This window comes from Anopheles maculipalpis, chromosome 3RL (assembly GCF_943734695.1).
Source record: "Anopheles maculipalpis chromosome 3RL, idAnoMacuDA_375_x, whole genome shotgun sequence".
NCBI lineage: Eukaryota > Metazoa > Arthropoda > Insecta > Diptera > Culicidae > Anopheles > Anopheles maculipalpis.
This window is the reverse complement of record NC_064872.1, coordinates 13,972,671-13,992,359: the sequence shown is the minus strand read 5'-3', so window position 1 is coordinate 13,992,359 and position 19,689 is coordinate 13,972,671. Positions and strand designations below refer to the sequence as shown.

The following is a 19,689-nucleotide window of genomic DNA, read 5'->3' as shown; positions in this document are numbered from 1 at the left end:
TCTCACGACTGTTTCCATTATTTATTATTAGGACAAAGGCGTAAAGTATCTGTTGTGTTTGCAATATTCTTTCAACCATGATCCATCGTTTGAAGGGTGATTGTTGTAGAAGGAAAAGTCTCCAATTATTCAATTCTTGTCGTTGGTTAGTAATGATAGTAAAACTGGACATTTTTCTCATGTCATGTTTGGGACTGGTTGGGAGGAGAACCCCACCAGTTAGTTGTTCAAAAGCTTACATCCAAAACGCTACTTTAATTACTCTGTACGGTGCGTGAGCAATGTATTAATCCTGATGTAATTATTTGATATCAAATCGAGCGTTTAAGCTAAACCGTTTATTTCGGGGCCGACCATTTTAATTAAACGCTTGCGATCCATCTTGCGGCGTCCGATAAAAAAACGCTCGCGGAAAGGGCGATTGACACATCGTTAAAACAAATTCTTTACCGAATGGGGAGCACAACGCCCCGTTGAACTTGCCGCGTTTCGGGTCTTTTGGGGGATGTTAAAAATTAATCAGCTAATAAATAATGACCTATGAAGCGGGCTGGACTTGGACCGATGGAACCGCAGCGTGCAATAATTTATAGGCAAACCAATCAAGCCCGTACGGTGATGAAAGCGGGAAGAGATGATCGGTAGTTATGGTCATATTTTTTGGGCAAAAAATTGGCCAATCATTAATTGGGAAAGCTGTGGATAAGTGGCTAAAAATGGCGTGGCATGCAGTAATACAGATAGGGGGTATCACATTTGAACTTCAAAAGGGAGTTTACCATTATTTCGGGAAGTAGAGACTACAGCGGTCTGCACACGACTGAACCGGGGTTAAAATCCCTTCCGGACCGTTCCTTCATAGTGTTAACCGTCCCTCAAACTAAGTGGTTATCAGCATGTCCAGTAAAAGCCAATCGATGTCCAGCATGACCTAGCAGCACGTTAAGCCAACAAGAAGAATTATTTATGCAGCAGATGGAAAGTTTGATAAAATGTTAGATTATGTATATTCCTCATGAATATTTTCTTACTTATTTCTTACCAGCTTTTTGTATTATAATGTTCTTCTTCTTCATCTTTGGCACTGCAACCTCGAAAGGATTGGATTGCCTTGCCAGGCTTTCCTCGGTTTCCTTTTGCCCATAGCTAGATATTGTCAGTCCTACGTACGGTCCAGAAAGGATTCGATTCCTGGACCTGCCTTACGAAAACTGTTGCCTTTTTACTGCCCAAGCACTAAGCCTTCATGGAACTCAAAATGTATATGAAATATTTAGACTCTCGGCGCTTTATATGCATTATGTCCATTATGTGATCATCGATCCTCACGATCTTTGGGATCTAAAAATCATTAAGGAAATAAGCAAACCATCATTTTCTTCCCATAAGTTATCACTTTCAACCATCAGCAAAGTCCAACTACCCATGCAAAGGTCAAAGCCACAAGCAAAACAAGCAAAAGACACGGCGACCACCGAAAACCGTCAACACACTACCGGGCCTGTCATAATCCGTTGCGGCGTGTCGTTAATCGCACCATTTTATCTGGCATATTTTAATTAAATCTCTCTCGCTCGGTCTCGCTGCCGGGACGACCGCCACCACCCGTAGCAGAAACCGCCGGGGCCAGCGCGCGGTTGACGTAGTTTATGTGTATCGCTTTTTTATTTCGTCCCCGATCCTTCTTTCCATCTACCGGATCCATGCCACCGGAGGATCCATGAAACCGAATGACAAACGGCTCCAACCGTCGAACTTCTCACTTGGAATGGGGGAAAAATGGTGGTGAGAAAAAGAAAAAACTGAAAAAAAAAACAACCCAAGAAAGCCGAATTAAATCGAGCAAAGCTTCTCCTCGGCTGGGGGAGAGGAGGAACGCTCTCCCGGACGCCGGATCGCGCGCGCACAAACCGTTTATCTAATCGGGCACGGTAAATGTTTCATGTAAAAATAGACTTAACTAATTAGATTTTTCCTCGCGTTTTGCTTCAGTGCGACCGTTTCCGCCAACTGGCGTGGAGGATTTTTATGTTCTCTTCCGTCTTGATCGCTTGCGGCCCATGGGATGGTTGTGGGAAGGAAATGTCGGCCTCGACGAAGAAAAGGATTCACCCAGTAGCTACTGGTTTTAGTTTATTGAATAAAAATGTTGTTTGGAACCGGGTGTTGGAAGCTACGGTCGTATAGTTGGAATGTAGGTGGTCAGTCGGCATCTGGCTGGGTGTGGCTTCCAGAAATGCAATTTATTGGCTCTTCACGTATTAGTAATTGGGAACTGGGGGATATGTTTTATTGTTTTATGAGTTATAATATTAGGCATCAGCATAATATCCTTTAGACACAGGTCCTTTAGATCATCATTCAGAAGCACTTATTTATTTTTACGAAGCTTTAAGTATCTTCTGCATGACTTATCGACGCCAGTCATCGAACGGGCTTCTAGACTTATTGATACCACCATGTTGGATAGTTAGTCCTCACATCGTTTTAAATTAAATTTATGATTGGTCACCTGACAGCTATTCTAATTCATTCTTATACCATAAATAAACTTGCAAAGATATATGTTAGGACTTTTTCGACTGCGAATTCAACTCGACCCAATCAATAATCATAAAGATTTGTTCAATTTATTCAAAGACCTCACAAATCGACCGTAAGCGTCGGCTGCTACATACGTTAAATTATTTATTCCTAGACGCATCCAATCTAAACTCATCAAATACCTTCTCCCTCTTCTCTATTCCTGCAGGTGGGCGATCCTGTGTTTGCGTTGGAGTAAATCCGTCCGCCGACTGTTGGGTACCGAACTTGGGTCACCCGCCGACATACACGCGGAGAAACCCAACTCATCCCACGACACGCTGTTCCAGCTGGCGGCCTGGGGCATACCGGCGATCCTCACCGTGATCGTGCTGGTGGCACGGCTAGTCGATGCAGATGAACTTTTCGGTAAGTTTTGTTGGTGTTTGTTTTTGTTTTTCGGTGTGTCTTTTTTTATTTAATGGTTCTATTTAACGAGACACCACTTCCTGTGCCGGGGTGTGGAGTTTTTCGGGGTTTGCTTGCGTCGCGTTGCGAGAGGCGACACGGAACCACACAATGACTGTTGTACCTTCTGGTAGTCACATTTGCCTCCGTTTATGACACCTCGTTGATTATTGTGTTGGGTGGTTTCTTGGGCGGCATTTCCGCCGCATCATATATTTAGGTAATTTACTCAAGTAATGTAACTGCGTTTTTTTTTTGGTAGAAAAACTGGGAATCGAACTGGGAAATAAAAATGTAGTACGGTTGGTTTTTCTTTTGGGGGTTTTATCAGCAAGTAAATATTGACCGAACAGTGCATCGAAAAAAAAAAAACCCTGAACAAACAAAAACATTAACAAGAGGTTTGCTGCTTATCTTCTACGGTCGGCGGCTAACTTATCCTGTAGAACCAAAGCACATCCCCTGGAGGGGTGGTCCCCACGAGACACGGGTACGACCTAGCGTACCATTATCACGATGCTACCTTCTTGCCTGACAGCCAACAATGTGCACTGTTGTTCTGTTGATAAAAAGCAGTCCCCAGTCCCCATTCTACTGCCTCCTTTCCTTGCATCGTCGTGTGTGCAGTGAAGATGTCACCGGTGCTTATCTGCCACCGATCGCGTGTGTTTGGAGGTTACGTGTTGCGTTTGAGTTTTTTTTTTTTGGACAGTTCCGACGTACAATCCCCGTGCGTTTTACTTTTTTTTTTTTATCGCTGAAACTTGTTTGGTGTCAAACCATTTTCCTGGCGGCAATACGCACCCTCTGTTGACAGTGCGCCATGTGCGTGCCCATGAGGGAGAAGGTTCTTCCAGTGTTGGTGTGCGTTATGGTTAGCTCTCAGTATGGCTTCTCACACGGTTTCACCCACTCTAAGGTGAAATACGAATGTTTGCTTGGTGCTTGATGGGGAAGATTAAATAAGCTCAGAGCTTATTCCTCTCAGAAGGCAGAAGAAAGTCAGAATCCTTTCTTCTGCCGAGAAAGCGTTCATGCTTCCAGTGTAATTAGCATGTTTGCTGTCTAGCTATCTGAGTTTATCTGAGTAGAAAGAGTGTGTTTAAATGACATCAAACCAAAACAAAACTAACCGCAACGGTCGGCAGATTCAGACGAGCTTGTTTCAATATTGTAACTGGCTCATTCATGTTGACCAGTGGCTGGTAGGCTCTTGAAAGAATGGGAAGAAGTGTAGATCACATATTTACCAACATGCATGTATTTAAATAGTACTATTGGTGGTCCAGGCGTACAAAGTATTAGGGCTTCTAGCCGAGTTACAATTGGGCTCTGTAACTTATAACTATGGTGATGAAATATCTGTACCCTTTATTGTCAATTGCTATTGCAGTTCCTAGTCTCTTAGGCACGTGTTGAATTTTTGATCAGAATAGTAAGATCAATTCGTCTATTACAGCGCAGTTTTTATTATCTTAGTTCAGGTTTAAGTCACATAAATGTTAACAGTTTGCAATTCGTATTACAAATTGAGGTTTCTCAACGCTTTTTATAGCATTTTTTAAACCATCTGTCCATTATCCCAATAACGACTTATAACTTGGGGCGGTTCGGTGGTGTAGGCGACAGCGGCGCTGGTCTTCAAAGAGCAGGGCCGGAGTTCAAATCCCTAACCTCGGACTAACCAACTACGTTGTATCGGCAGAACTAGTAAGCCATTGGATGGCTGGCGTGATCTAGTAGGTCGTTAAGTCAAGAAGAATAAGAGCTAATAACTGAGTATCCTTAAAGATTGATACCTGATGTTAAGCACGAATTGGAACAGGAATATCTAGCTTCAATTACTGATTAGATTATTTTCTTCCTGTACAACTTCCAAAAATCTCTACTCTGAAATGGACTTAAATATCTGATGAGATTAGGCTGTACTTGGACATGATTAACTATACTTAACTGGTCGTTAAACTAATGATGGATGCTCTGCAACGTCAAATCGAGGTTTAAAAATTAGTTTTAATTTGATATATTTATTTTGAACAGCTTAATTAATTGATTAGTAGCTGTTATTGGTGTAACGACCCATAACAAAAATAATTAAAAATTTCCACACGTTCAACAGTACGGCAGGAAAAAGCTCCGCGTGCAAATAACTTCACCTCGATCGATCATTGAATCTGTTCGATCATAGCACAAATTTATCTTGTGTGTTTAAAGAGAAGAAAAAAGCGAAGCGCACTCAAACAACAAAAGCATAGTGCGACAAAAAAAAATCAATCATCCCTACAACATTGCATTGAGATGATCGAAGAGAAGGTGGAAACATTCGGGACGACGAGGTGTCGATTGAAACCGGTTGATCGAGTTTGTTCCGAGCGGCAGACGGCATGTTTATGCGGCATGCACCATACCACCAGCCCGACCCGTACACGGCGCTGGTAGGTAGGTGGCAAAGCGAATCGTATTACCATGCTTCTGTTCGGATGCACCCAGCATCGGATGCGCCAACACATTGCCCGCATTACTCGTTCGCTCGCTCTGCTGTTTCGCATGAGCTGCACAAGTTTTGCAATCTCGTAGACGGTGTGTTGCTGTATTATTTATGTGTTTCGGTTCGAACCGTTTTTTTTTTTTTGTGCACGACTTTTCTGCCCTCAGTGTTCCGGAGCAGAGGCACCAGGGAGAGTGCAGCCGATGGAGGTCGAAGAAAATATTCTTCCAATGCCAAAGGTGCTACGTGTACGTGTAGGAAAACTGCACTGCACCAGTAATAATCGGAAATAAATCAATCCGGGAACGAGGAGCGAATTAACGTTATTATGAATGTGTGCGGTGCGGTGTGTACCGTGGCGTGCTTGGCAACGCGCGGAACCGTGGAGGCAAATGCATTCAGTTCAACACCTTCGCCAGCAAGACGAAAGAAGCGCGTCTGCACACGATCAACACCTTCTTGCATCGGTGTGCAGAGAATAAAGAGAACCAAGAAGATGCATGCTGCTTTATGAATGATGGTGCTCGATGGTTGCCCTTCGTTGGTTGAAGCATATTTCACCCTCCCCGTGTTTTTTTTGTTCTCAGAATGCCTTTTTTTGTTGTTGCTGCTTATGCTTCCCTTATCATGTATGCTTTCCTTTCGTACCAACATGGCACCGGCAACAATGGTGCAGCTTGTAGTTGCATTTCTCGGCGGTGCGCAGAATCGCTAACGATCGATCATTCGGCCAATCATTATCCTTTCGTGCCTGCTTCCACGAGCAGTGCGTTGCAATATCGTTTGCAGTGATGGTTTCCATATTCTGGTATTAAGCGAAGCAGTAGAAAAAGAAGGATTTTTATGTTAAAAGAATGGCTTGAGTTTGCTGGAAGCTTGTTAGCAGTTTAGCGAGCAAGAACGGTAGTGCGACATAATGTCACGACTTCGTAGTGACACGCGGTGTCGACAGGCTGGGCTATGCTGCTCTACCCATAAATGGAGCTACAGCATTGCCAGTGAGATTTACTATCACCAGCATTTCAAGCGGGCCATGGCCACGCAGCGCTGGCGGTTTATGGATTTCAGTCTCTTTCAAGCGATGACGTACGTACGTTCATGATCGATTATAGGGCTGTTGGTGTGTAAATTTTAATAGGTACATTAAACTACATTTTAAGGGTCTTAAGAAGTAATAAATTTGATTCGAAATTGGATGTAGAAATAATATTTAATTTAAAAGTCTTAAACTAAAGTAAAATAAAAATCAGAAAAATTTCGTTATATTCTCAAAGAATGCTTAAATATCTATCATTCTGAATATTTTAATTCAAAATTCAATTGTTCTTCCCTTGCCACATGCAAGAATCTTTGTAATATTTATAGCAATGCCTGAATTGAAGCCATGATTCGAAAAGGAAGTACTTGCCACAGAAGCAACAGGGACGCGTCTTGTTTCGATGGTCATATAAAAGTTTTTATTTTGCGCGAAAAACCTGGTCGTTGCTGTTGCTGTTGAATATAAATCAATTCCTCCCCGATTCTGCGAGCCATAATTTAATGCAAAACGGGCGGCACATTTTTAAATGACATTCCATGTCATTTAAAACCGGTCCTTGGCGTTCGCTGAAATGGGGAGCGGGTTTTTTGTTCGTACATAATAAATTGTAACATTTTTGTATGTTTTGCAGTGCATAACGTTGACGAAAAATAGTTTTATGGAGCTTTTTCCTCACACACCTTACGTGATCTCCAATTTTGCGAATGATTTAGTTTCTTTCTTTACCTTTCCCACTGAGGTGCATAATTAAGGAGAACGTATGTCAACACTTGTCATTTAAAGTTGTCGGAAGCGGAAAAATCAGCTCCAAGCGTTGTCTGGCGATACATTAAAATGTGTCAGCAAGAGACATCTGTCAGAGCAACACTAATCAGAAAATCCAATCCTTTCGGGTTCTTTTGCGTGCGTTGTGAGTGTGTGTGTGTATGCGGTTCTGCTCTCTTCTTGATACGCTTCTCGTTAGTTATGCTCATTATCGTCGTCGAGACGTTTAAATCTTCTAATTATAGAGATTTTGATGACTTGTGCTGTATGGATTGTGGTGCATTTGCTAACCAAAACAACACTAGCCCTCTTTGACGCCCAGACCCAGACTAATGAGAAATGAAGCATTAATTTGATTTAATACATCTTCTTTAACATGCTTCAGCAAAACTCAGCGAGCAATATTTGGGAAGAATGCTCCCTTCTTGCACTATCGAATGTCCTGTCAGATTTGGTGAAATTTATTACATTTCGTTCCTCGATGCTATCAGACGTTGACGGCTGTAGTTTGAGATGTGATCGATCACGGAACACATATGCGTGTCTGGGATTCGTGGGTTTACTTGTTTGCTGGCGGTAACGGCCCACCACGATAGCCTCTATTCCACTGATAAGAAAGCCCTCCGTTTAGTACTACCGGTTATTTCGGGCCATCTTTCCTCGCGACGCTACGCACATTTGGGGGACCTCCAAAATTCCCAACCCCACACGAGCCCAGAGCTAGCTGTCGTACTGTTGGAAGTTGTTGCCGCCACCACCACCACTTCGGATGCTCCACGCGTCTGGCAGAGCATGCCGGGCAACCGGTTGATGAGACGATGGTACCCAGCAGCAGTAGGGTACGCGCATCAGCCTAGATTGATCGTGCGAACGATGTTCCGTGTAGCGATGATGTTCCGTGCAATCTAGACGCGCTCTTTGTGGTCAGTTGCGTACTCGCGTTGATTGATTGCCTTCGCCGGCCCTGCCAAACAAACGGAAGCTTGTCGGTGTGGGTTGTTTTTGTTTGTCTGTTTCGGTCCCGTATGGTGTTATTATTTTTCGCCTCGCTTTTTGTTTTTATTGTATGCCGCCAATTTTTCTAGGGTCCCAGGGTTGCCCCGGGACGGTAGCACAGCTGCCAAAGAGAGAGTAGAGCGAGGAGCCTTTTTGCCATTGCATGGTCATAGGAAACGAGACGGTGTGGATACAACGTCGTCTCGAGTCGGTTGGTTAATTAGGGCCAATCAAACGGAACGGCACGGTGCACCGCATCGGCCAGTGGGATGAAGCAATCGCTCATACGTTCTGACAGTTGATGGTTATTGGGAGCGTAGTCAATTGGAAATAAAGTACATTTCGGTTAAGCATTGTAGTGAAGACAATTCTCTATTAACATTGTTCCCTCCCCAGAATAAAGAGCTTTTAGCGTTCAATTAGCTTTTGATAAATTAAATGTCACGCACGGTAAACGATAATCGCTCATGGGTGTTTACCATGCGCTACATGCAATTTTAATTCTGCTATAAAACGAACCACTCATCAGCAAACAAAAAGGGCAAACATAAAAATATAATTAACAAGCTTATTAGAGAACGCATTTAATCACCCGCGGACGGTTTGCTGGCGCGGTTACTGTTTTTATCGCACCGCTTTGACAAATGGCGCCCTAGCGGTGATCACGATTTTACGAAAATAGCTTCATTGTTGGGCAGGCGTAAGGTTGAGTCGATTGATTTCCGCTCTTTCGCTTTCCTCAACCGGGTGGCTGATGTTGGAAAGGGAACGAAGCACGTGGTTGTAAATCAACGACAACTTTTTCGGACCAACCACGCGATAAGATATGTTTTAAAGTATGTGAAGTGACTGAATGGAGGAGCAACAAGCCTGCCTGTGTGTAGCAGGTATGGAAGGATTCAGGGTAAAAAGGCAGCAGCAATGAATTGATTGATTTATCGTCGATAGAAATTGATTAGGGCTACCGCTTGGAAACCGCACTGGCCGGATGTGTTTGGGTAGGTTATTGAGGAAATGGTGCCGTTTTTTGGTCGGATTGATCGAGTGGTTTATGAGGCTGGTCGGTTGCTTGTTTAGGTAGGTGTTGGAATGGTTTTGAACGACCGATAACGATTGGTCGTTTTATAGCTTTTTGTGGCACATTTTAGATCGTTTTCTGTTGGGCATGTAAAGGCAGAAGAAACGGTAGGGTGTAAGATAGTGACATTAAAAATCACAGAATGTAGATATTAATACAAACAAGACCTTTATTAAGAATTTTGTAGACCATATAACCTAGCGATCTGCTCAGCTGTCTCAGCTCAGCATCTTCTATTTAATGTATTTGTTGTAGAAAAAATGTTTCCGTTGATTTGGAGCAGTTATGACTTCAACGAGGAAGTGTAACTGAATATTGAAGAAGTGCTATAAATTTTATCACTGAGCAAAGCAGTTGGAAACAGTGAAGCATATCTTGAGCACCGGCGATAACCTCATCATGTTTTAAAATTGCTTCTCACTTCTAGAGAAAGATAAAGACGTGTATTTGGTCATCGTTCATGTCGTGGAAAACTGAAGATATTGCATGGTGCTTTATTGTAGTAAAATATCAGTTAAAGTACCCGAAATTTAAAACATTCTAGGCAGGATGTTTTCTATGTATGTTTCTTCAGTATGTTCTATTGTTCAGAATTGGTCTATTTTTAATGCATTTCACTTCTTATTTTTTAAATAAAACTTCTTATTTAGCAGTTTTGCACCATTATGCTGCTCATATCCATAAATATTCAGTGCCCAATAAAGCTTGCACTTTCAATAGTTTTCATTTTCGTTCCCTTATTCACAGACACAATGGAGTACAATGCAACTCCATTCTCACCTTTGCTCCATTGTGTTGCAATCAGGCAAATCCTTTCAAACGGTCCATAACTCCCCCATATTCTATTACACCTTAAACCGTCAAATTTCACACGCTTCTGCTGGCCGGAACCATCCGTTAGTGCACTCGAATTGCATATCCGGAGGATGGCGGCGTTGTAGCTTATTGTTTTGCTATTGAAAAAAGGAGCACTTCTGTCGTCTGTAGTTTCATTGAAATAAAGAAGCACCGATTGTGTTGCTCATCCTATAAAAGGAACACGTGTTGAGTAAATAATTTAAACATCAAAATGATCGCACGGACCATGCTGGCGATCATCGTTTTATATTTCTTTTGTAAGAAGCAAAAGAAAGGATTCACACCATTTTCTGTCGAGCCGGCGTAATGTTTGAAGTACTTGCAATATACCGGCAAAAGAACTTACCGACGTGTCGGTAATGGCGTGAAGAAGAAGCAACTGAAGCGGTAGTTGAACCGTTGGTTTTTCAATGAAAAAGGATCTTCTGCTAGCTGTTCGCGTTCGGAAAAGGATTGTCTGAAGCGGTTTAGTGCACACGGTTCGGTTGAGACAAGCGAGTTCTGCTTGTTAGTGGCTGTTTGTTGCAATGGGACGACCGTGTCGACCTCAGTCTTCCCACGCTAGGAAGCATTGTGATCTTTTTATTCAAACTTCCCATAAGCGAAAAGATAACGAGGCAATAGGATAGTAGTTTTAGTTTTCTAAATTATTCTTTTAATACACAATTGGCCTTGAAATAACATAATTAGCCTTTAAATTTTAAGACTCGATTATGAAAGGGCTTGTTACATATTTATACTTTAAATCTTTCAATATTTACTCTCATTCTGAACAAGAAACAGTAGTGATACGCGTACTGTACCCTCAAGGGTTATGCACCACACTATCGAACGATCGCGTAGCATCGATCGCGTACAGCGAGCATAAAACAAAGCCACAAATTATGCGAACGAAGCGCATAAATCATTCTCAATCTTTACATTAACCAGCATCCCTCGCTCCCCAGCGGATCGAGAAGGGACCGCCTCCCCCTCCCCCTTTCCTCTCCCTATACACGAAACGGGAAAACAATGGAACCATTCAAAACCACGATCCTTGTCGAGTCATTCTTTGGTCCACGACACCGACCTATGTAAAGTTATGCTCCCCTTTTCATTCTCTTTTTGCAAAGCTGCACCAGTGGAAGGTTGATCGGAATCCTGCCAAGGAAGAGCGGTTCCGATGCTAGTCAGTTGACCGAACGCATTGTTTCGGGCGTTTGCGTTTGCTTGCTTTCTGGTTGGTTTTTATTTAAAAAGAAATTCTGTTTTGTTCCGAACAAGAATGAAGGAATAAGGCACCGGAATATTCGAACTCGGGTCGATTGTGGTTGTGGCAAACGGGAGAACAAATGCAAACTTGTTGTTTGGTAGAAAGGTGGATTCATTTGTGTTTTTGTCCCCTTAGAGCCTGGACCTGCTAGTTCTGGTAAGGGCAAAATGGGGAATGCATTCAATTAAATGTGAAATAAATGGCTCCGCTCGGCATTGGCTACTGTCGCGCTGTATAAGGATGGCTTCTACCCTTGGGCCTGTGCTAGTAATTTATTTAAATTGTAAACATAAGCTGTGGAGTTTCGGTGGCCCAGGGTTCCGGGTCACGGGATCATGTACATTTGGGAAGATGGTGTTCGTTTCCCACAAGTAAACTAAAGCACCGATTTAGTGAAGGTATGGAGGATGGCTGCTAGTGAAAAGGAGATAAAGATAGCCGGCGGAAGCATAGCGATGGGAACAATGGCGCAGTTCAGCAATGCAGTGGGGATTGAATTCGTGGCGCAGTGCTACCTTCGTTTAGCATTTTGCTGTGGCTGTGCAGTGTTCACCGTTTTCACGAACGCTGCTGAATATTCAAAAGAAGCTGGAAAATGCAATGCTCCAAGAGCAGAAATGTTGGTCGAAAAGGAATTGGGTTCGTTAAAAGGGCAGCATATAAATGCATGAGGCAGGTATTTGTAAAGTAAATGACTGCATTTATTATAAAGGAAGAACATTTAGAATGGGGGAGAGAATGTTTGCTGAGACTGGAAGGTGTTTTTATTGTAAAAAAAGTTGTTCTGTAACTGGTTTAATCTATGTAGAGAAACTTTTGATCTTTAAAGTCTTTATGAGCGCAATTTTAACCATTTTTTTATTAGTAAACGAAAGCAAGATAAACCGAAGGATATGTATCGAAAAGGACGAGACTTCAAGGAGTACTAAGAATGACATCGTCTCATTTGTAGCAACTTGGGCTTTATACTACAACGCTGGCCAACTCTTGGGGAGATAGATGTCGTCACAGCCAGTAGATAAGCTTTGAATGCTGGAGGAATCTCATCAGCTCCAACGGTAATAAGTAGCGATACAGAAATTCAGACCTCCGATTCGCTCAGTAGCTATTTAGCCGTCCTCCAGGTTATAGGACGTCCATACCCCTCATTTCCAGAGGCGGGTTTTCCTATAAGCGGACTGAGCGGACGCGTGGGACTCACGGCTCTAAAGGGGCACCGAGCTGAAGCCCAAAGCGAAATGGTTGTTGTAAATTGTAGCGAATTTGAATCAGCAGCTACACCGCTGATTGGAGAGGACTGTCGCTCAAAATTTTATATCTTCAATTCGCGTTGTTCAATTGCAGGACCCTCAATGAAAGGGCTGATTCCTAGATAAAATGTTGAGGGATTAGAATAGACTTTCCAGCAAATAATGACGTTGCCTATGCCTATGCGTCAACGTTAAGGGTAACTCCATGAAAGTATGTACTAAATGCCACACCTGCCTTAACAATCGCCAGGGACCAGATTGCAAGGCCAGAATGGATGTGTGTGTGTGTGTGAGCATGTGGGCATAATAAAAAGGTAAGGGCAAAACACGTCACCGAACACAGCAATACTGCACACAGTACTCCTTCACCGCCATATCCAGAGCGCAAAACCTCGGTCGAAGGATGGTGCGAAGAAACCCCCTTCCAGCATATTCCACCACCACCACCAATATACAGTTTCCATCCATTTGTGCCCTCTCAACGGTGCGAAATGGTTACCCGATCGAGACGCAGCTTCGACTGCATCTTGAAAGTGCATTCCAGGTGCTGTTTTGTGCCCCCCAAATGTGAGCGCTTGTGCTGCGTACATGTGCGTCACTCAAGTAAAGTGCATTCAAATGTTTTGTTGTCGTATTCTTGTGTTGCTTTTTTGTTTTGCTCTGCCTCTCTACCGGATCGCTTTGTTAGACGAGCGTGTTAAGAGATTGGCAATATGCTTCCTTTCCTGCGCTTGCATTGCAGTTGCGTGCTGCAATCTCGCCTTCCGGTTAAAACTGCAAGATGCTGCTTTTAATTTTATTTGACCATCGATTGAAGGTGAGATTTGGCGAGGGTTCTCGTGAGTGCTAGCTTTGGCACGCACTTTCGCAAGCAGTTGTTCACCGCATAATGACCTTCGAGGTTAACTGGCCATTCCCTATTGACCCTTTTCACCTCTGGGGCTGCACTTTAGCGAATAAATTATTTGCACTTCAGCAAGAGTGGCTTTTTACTTTTTACTTGTTTTATTACGAGAGGAGGATTTGTCGCAATTTATGCTGAAGAGTTTTGTGCCAAAATTGACTAATTTTTTATGTATTTAAGTAGAAGATTTAAGAAGCTTAACGATTGTACGTTTAAGGTATACATTATGCAAGATATGACTGACTTAAGAAAGCAAACCAGCTGGTATCGTTCATCGATCTCGTATCAACACACTCGCACATCAGATGGCAGAATGCATTAGTCTTCCAGCCCCAGACATCTTCATAACATAACTTCTCCCGGTACGCCCTCCAATCGATCACGATCTTCAACAGAGCGATAGAATGCACCTGCCTATGTCTAAATGAGAATGCACAACGCATCCAGCTGATAACACCGATTTATGGCTACTTGCTCAGTCGCATCAAACAACATTCGAAAGGGAGTTTATGTGTGTGTGCTTTTTCAGTGTTTGTTCTATTAAATAAATTACAATAAACAGTTCAAAGAAATTAAGGGCATCGCTGCAGGATTCACGCCCATTACGCCGTGCAGTGATCGAGATCGATGGCAGCGTGAACCACGTGTCTGTCTGATGGTCTGTTTGTGCCTGCCGTAAACTGCGCAAGCCGCGCTCACCGGTTAATCCATCGATTACGTCGATGTGTGAAGGAACGTTTTCCAACTTTTTTTTCCGGCTTTTCCGTACGGGTGAAGGATGGGATGGGTAGTTAACGAGCATCGGACGGGTCTTGATCAGCCGCCCCGATAGCATGGTAGACCGGAGAGCTGACAGATGATTTTATTCTTTAATCAAACAGGGAGAGTTACTGTTGAGTTTGCTCAAGATGCATTGCTGTTTTTCTGAAGGTTTGAAGAGATTTAAAATGTTAGTTGGCTATTGTCAAAAGAATAGTTAAGCAATCAACTACTGTGATAATAAACGCATGACAGTATGGCTTAGTATATTATAACCTAGCGCCATCTGTGAGATTTTGAACGATTTACAGTTTTACACAATTTATTTTGAAAATGTAAAGCACAAATAATGTAATAACTAATTCATCTAGAGAACATAAAATTTCCCAATCGTACGGATTGTTGCGATACACATATACATTGCCGGAAAAGCAAGAACTCGGCCGGAAAACTTTGGACTCGCATAAGATGTAGCATTTCACCGCGCCCGGCCGCGACCTGATGTTTATTTATTATTCCGTAATTTATTGTTTGATTTTGTTTGGATAATTAATTCATGCCGGCAACGGGCGTAAGCCAGGCCATCTTCAGTATTTCCTTCCGTTGCTTTCGTTTGCCGCGCTCGCTATCTATCTCAATCTTTCTCTCCCTCGCACACACATTTTCTCTACTTAGCTGGTGGTGGTCGTAGATCTGCAGCACTTTTCTCTCACTTCGCTAATCGATCGAGCGGAGTTTTCCCAACTTCAAGAAACGGGTGGAAAAAGATGCTAAATGCGTTTCACGGCGGGATGTTTTTCGCTCACCGGGGGACGGTGGGGTATTTATCTGTAAATGTTGCACGAAATTAAGAAGTATAAATCTACGATTGCAAAACTTGGTTGGTTTCATGCTGGGCGTTGGTGGGGAAAGATGAGGCCCAATCGCTTAAATCTCAGTCCTAACAACGACGGGGAAACGGTGGGAAAAGCTGGCAAGGGCAAAACCTCTGGTATTCTATTAGGCAAGGCGATGACAGGAGATGAACCACGTTTTTTATTAATTTATTGTCCAGGAGGTCGAGGGTTTTTTTGTCTGGTGTATGCTTTGTTTGTTGTGGAATGGCGCAGCTAAAATAAAATTCTTAGTTCTTAGCTGGGACTCTTCGACTTTTCCTAATTTTTTTCTTTTTTTTCTCTTACTTTCTATCCCAGGATCCTGTTTCATCGGAAACCAATCCGACAAAGCGCTGCTAACGTTCGTGATTGTGCCACTACTGTCGAGCTGGGTGATCGGTTCCGGCTACCTGTTTACCGCCTACCTTCGGAAGCGTTCGGCCGCCCCACCCCTCGTCCACAACCTTCCCGTTCACATACACGGTATGGGCAAGTTCCTGTTTATCTACACCGTCCCGAGTGCCGCACTGCTGATGCTGATGTTCTACGAGTACGCTTGCCGGGAGAACTGGCTACATCTGCCCCATCCTTCGCAGGAATCCGTACTACCTACGCGGGCCCCTCTTTGGCCCTTCCTGCTGCGTGCGTTTATCGAGCTGTTGGTGGGTGTGCTCGCGTCAGCCTGGGCTGTTGGGCCACGGATCGTAGGCCTCTGCCGTGGTGGTGATGGCAGTGGCAGTGGAGATGTCGGCGGTGGTGTTGGTGGACGGGGTGGGGCGGGTAAACTTTCCGCCGGTTCCGTCTACAAGCAACAGGTCGGACCAAAGCTGGGCGGATTTGCGGGAGCATCCTCGACCTACTCGACCGTTTCGTATCAAACCGTTTGTCCACAGAATCCGCTCGTATCGGTATCGATTGGCAAGTTGCCATCGGTACGGCACGCACGAAAGTATCCTTCCCATTCGCACATCAACCGGAAACCTCGTAGTTACAAGATGTCGACGCAAACGATCAGTTTAACAGGAAACGAGACGGTGCTGTGAAGAGAAAGGAGCAGGATTGGGGTCGAGAACGAGGGAAAAAAGCCTTTAAAATGCGCCTTTTTTGACTGAGATGATCAGTGTGAAAGGCGTGTGAAAGTTGTGATATTAATGTTAAATTACTAAATTATTACAAATGCAAACCATATCCTCTCAAAAGCGAACAATTTTAGAAGAGGTCTGGTTCTTGAAGCGAATATTTTCTATGATGGCGATTGTAAAAAGTGAAAATTATTGCCAAACTGTCTATAAGAACGGAGGAATGTTTGGAAAGATTCTTAAGAAAATTGAAACTAATTGAACCTACTTAAAACAAACAAACTAGTTAGTTTATAGAGTAGTACGGGAGGACATGGTCACGCAATCATGTTGGACAAAAAGGGTTTGTCTTTTGCGAAATGAGAAATGCAGCGACGTCTAGTGATGTCATATGGCAATTTCTTGGCACATTGGTATTGGAAATCTTAATTTTTTTTCAGTCCATAAGTCCAGGCTAGGACTTCACTGTTTCCACGGAGATCCATTAAATGATGGGAATTCTGGGATGGATTCCCGAATCCTTTAAGACTGAGTTTATGAAGTACCAGATACGAATCGTGTACTCTGGGCTGTACTCTAAGGTTCCGGATCAATCCAATGCTCCGAAATAAATTCAGAGTAAACTTTAAAGTTAAGCCACAGTTATGAGGAGCGATCCTTTGGTACAAGGCCTGAGTCGTGAAGGACCTGAGGCATCTGGAAAGTGGCGATCACTACGTACCATATCGCACCCAAAGTTGTTCGAGCAGTCGAGCATAACTCTCGATTAATTTAGCCAACGTTGCGTATAAAAATAGATTGATAACGATGCAAAACGTTGTCCATGCAAAAAGTACGCAATGCCAAATCAATAAATATTGCAATGCCTCAAGCTGTTTCTTACTAAATCCCGTCCAGAACATATTGGAGGAAAAGAAAGTGTCTTTACAGTTCAACTTGAAAGTCCTGTTTTTTTTTTGGGCCGATGTTTGCGTACCACTCACACCTTACGATCATGTAACGAGCAACGTTTTATAACCTCCGGTTTGAGTTTTCGCTTTTTGTATGGGCCATCCACTTCATGTCACAGTCAATTGTACCAACCATCCATTTTTCGGTGTCCACAAAAATGTGAAATGGTCACTGCCGAAAATGAAGAAGCATTCAAGCCAACATTCGACCACGATCATTTAAGGGTTAATCGTAGTTTGCAGCAAACGAAGATGCACATCGTTTGCCGCAAGACTCTGGGCGAAAATAATAATAAATGCAGTTGGTGCACCGTTGCGCCGTTTCTGGTTAATGGTTCGCCAAAATATGATGCCCTCGGGAAACGTAGCACGTTGCCGCCGCCTGGACGTAATGCCGAAATGCAAAACAAGTTTCGGATGCGTGTGCCTGTTTCTCTCTGTGTGTGTGTGTTTCGCTTTTCTTTGCTTTTCTTTGGTGCGTGTCCGTGATGCTTGCCGTGGCACACCAAAGAAAACAACAGGCGAAGGCGATAATAATTTAGTGTTTTGGTGGCAATTTTCTCTTCGACGCGATTGTGGCGTCAACATCGTCGATCATGCTGATGATGGTTTTTTGGGTGGTATGTGTAGTGAAAGAAGGGGAGGGATGGAAGAGGGGTGGGGTACTTTGCTTTTGCATCAAGTGCATGGTACGTGGATGATGGTTAGCTCACAAAAATGCAATCGATTTTTGATTGGATTTTTTCCCCACTTATGCTACGCCCGATCGTTCGGGAACGGATCGATCTCTTTCCCGTTTTTTTTTTCCTATTCTCTTGCCCCTTCATCCCCAATGGGTGGCAGATTTATGAAACCATTAAATGAGAATCCAGTTTGTGTGTGTGGATCGCCTTTTTTGTGAGTAACGTAACAACTTAAAACGAGAAGCCATTTGTTTTGGAAGCAATTCGATCACATCACCCGGTGACCGGTAACATGATCGTGAAAACTGTTCTTTACGAGGTGCTGAAGTGTGGTGAAGCCGTTAGCCTGTGTGTGTTTTTTTTTTCTTGTGTGTTCTCCCCCTTTAAAAGCACAGAAAAACTTTAAGCACAGCAGCAAATATTTAGCGTTCCTGAATATGTCCACCGAAGGGAGGGAATAGGCAGGGTAAAGATTAAGGCTAAAGAGCTCCAAACGGTGCGAATGCACTTTCGACACAGGAAGTGCTGTTTGCGAGTGTGAAAGCGTGCTAGAGTATGAAGCTTTTGGGAAGCGCGAAGCGAAATCAATTTTCGGTGTTCATTTTCGATAACGAAAAGCCGATAATAATGGCTATGAGCATCAACCAACCAGTTGAGGTGAAATGTTTGCCGTATTGATTGCTTTTGCAGACGAATTTGCTTAACGACATCCGTAGCTTTCGAGCAGAAAGTGGGGTTATCTTTCAAGATGTCATTTAGTCAATCAGTAAACAAGATTTTATTAAGTGTGTTCAATTGGGTTGGATTGGTTAGCGCAAGTATTTCTCATTTCGCAAAAAAAAGGATTGTAAAAAGAAATTTGTATGTATGGCAGATTGAAAACAAACGCAAAACAGCCTCGTAGTGTCGTCTCGTAACGAGATTGAAGTATTTATAAGCGGTAGTTGAATCTGAAGAATTGCGCCTTATTTTTTCCCCCGTGTAGATGTTTAAGGCTTTCCGCGCTGTGTAATGTCTCCGCAGCGTGTCCTGTGCCATTTGCGATTTTGCTTAGTAGAAATGAAAAAAGAGTGTTAATCTTAGTTGTCTCAAACTTCAATGTAGCTTGTCTTCCTAGCTTGGTAAAAATCAAGAGAAACCCCACTAAGATCAACGCCCAACCATCGATCCAAGCGTTGGAGGTTGTGTCGAAAACAGTACTGAATAAAGTTAATAAAGTAATGCTGACAGTGGTGATGCAGCTGCTATTGTGCCTCACAGTGTCTGTTGAACGTTAGGGTCTGTAGAGTTTGCAATCATACTAATTTCGAGGATAAGTTGGAGCAAGGATGATGATGTGGTAGCGCTATATATGATACGCATTTTCGTATGTAAGGCTTAAGGCTTAAGAAACTTACTAGCATAAATAAAAAATGTATGTAAATCTTATCTTTCTGTCTTAATGATTTGGTTTAATTTAAAATAATCGAACAATTTCCTATTCAACCAATATCACATTTTCAGCAGTATTTTTTTTATTTATAACTAATTGTGACATCGCTTGTGATGAGTTAATTGTATGAAGATAAGGCTCTTTCTCCTTGTTATTTGTCGTATCGCGGACATACTCGGTTAGCGGTATTTTTATATGGTGTTTTTTTTTCAAAATTTTGCTGAACGATGTGCTTTGGAATCTTAACTGAACCAACCAAATATGTTTAAAAAAAATTGACTATTTGAGCA

The 19,689-nt window shown here is 42.9% G+C and overlaps 2 protein-coding genes across 2 annotated transcripts in view; one reads left to right on the top strand and one right to left on the bottom strand.

Moving 5' to 3' along the window:
* The window catches only part of LOC126564360 (frizzled-4), a 35,058-nt gene extending 18,760 nt beyond the window's left edge, over positions 1-16,298 (top strand). Inside the window, exons 2-3 of the mRNA XM_050221383.1 lie at positions 2,753-2,952; positions 15,574-16,298. Of these exons, the coding sequence (XP_050077340.1) occupies positions 2,753-2,952; positions 15,574-16,298 (925 nt within the window). The remainder of the gene's footprint in view (positions 1-2,752; positions 2,953-15,573) is intronic.
* LOC126564160 (conserved oligomeric Golgi complex subunit 4) overlaps positions 1-19,689 on the bottom strand; it is a 111,128-nt gene that overhangs the window by 61,092 nt on the left and 30,347 nt on the right. The window lies entirely within an intron of this gene.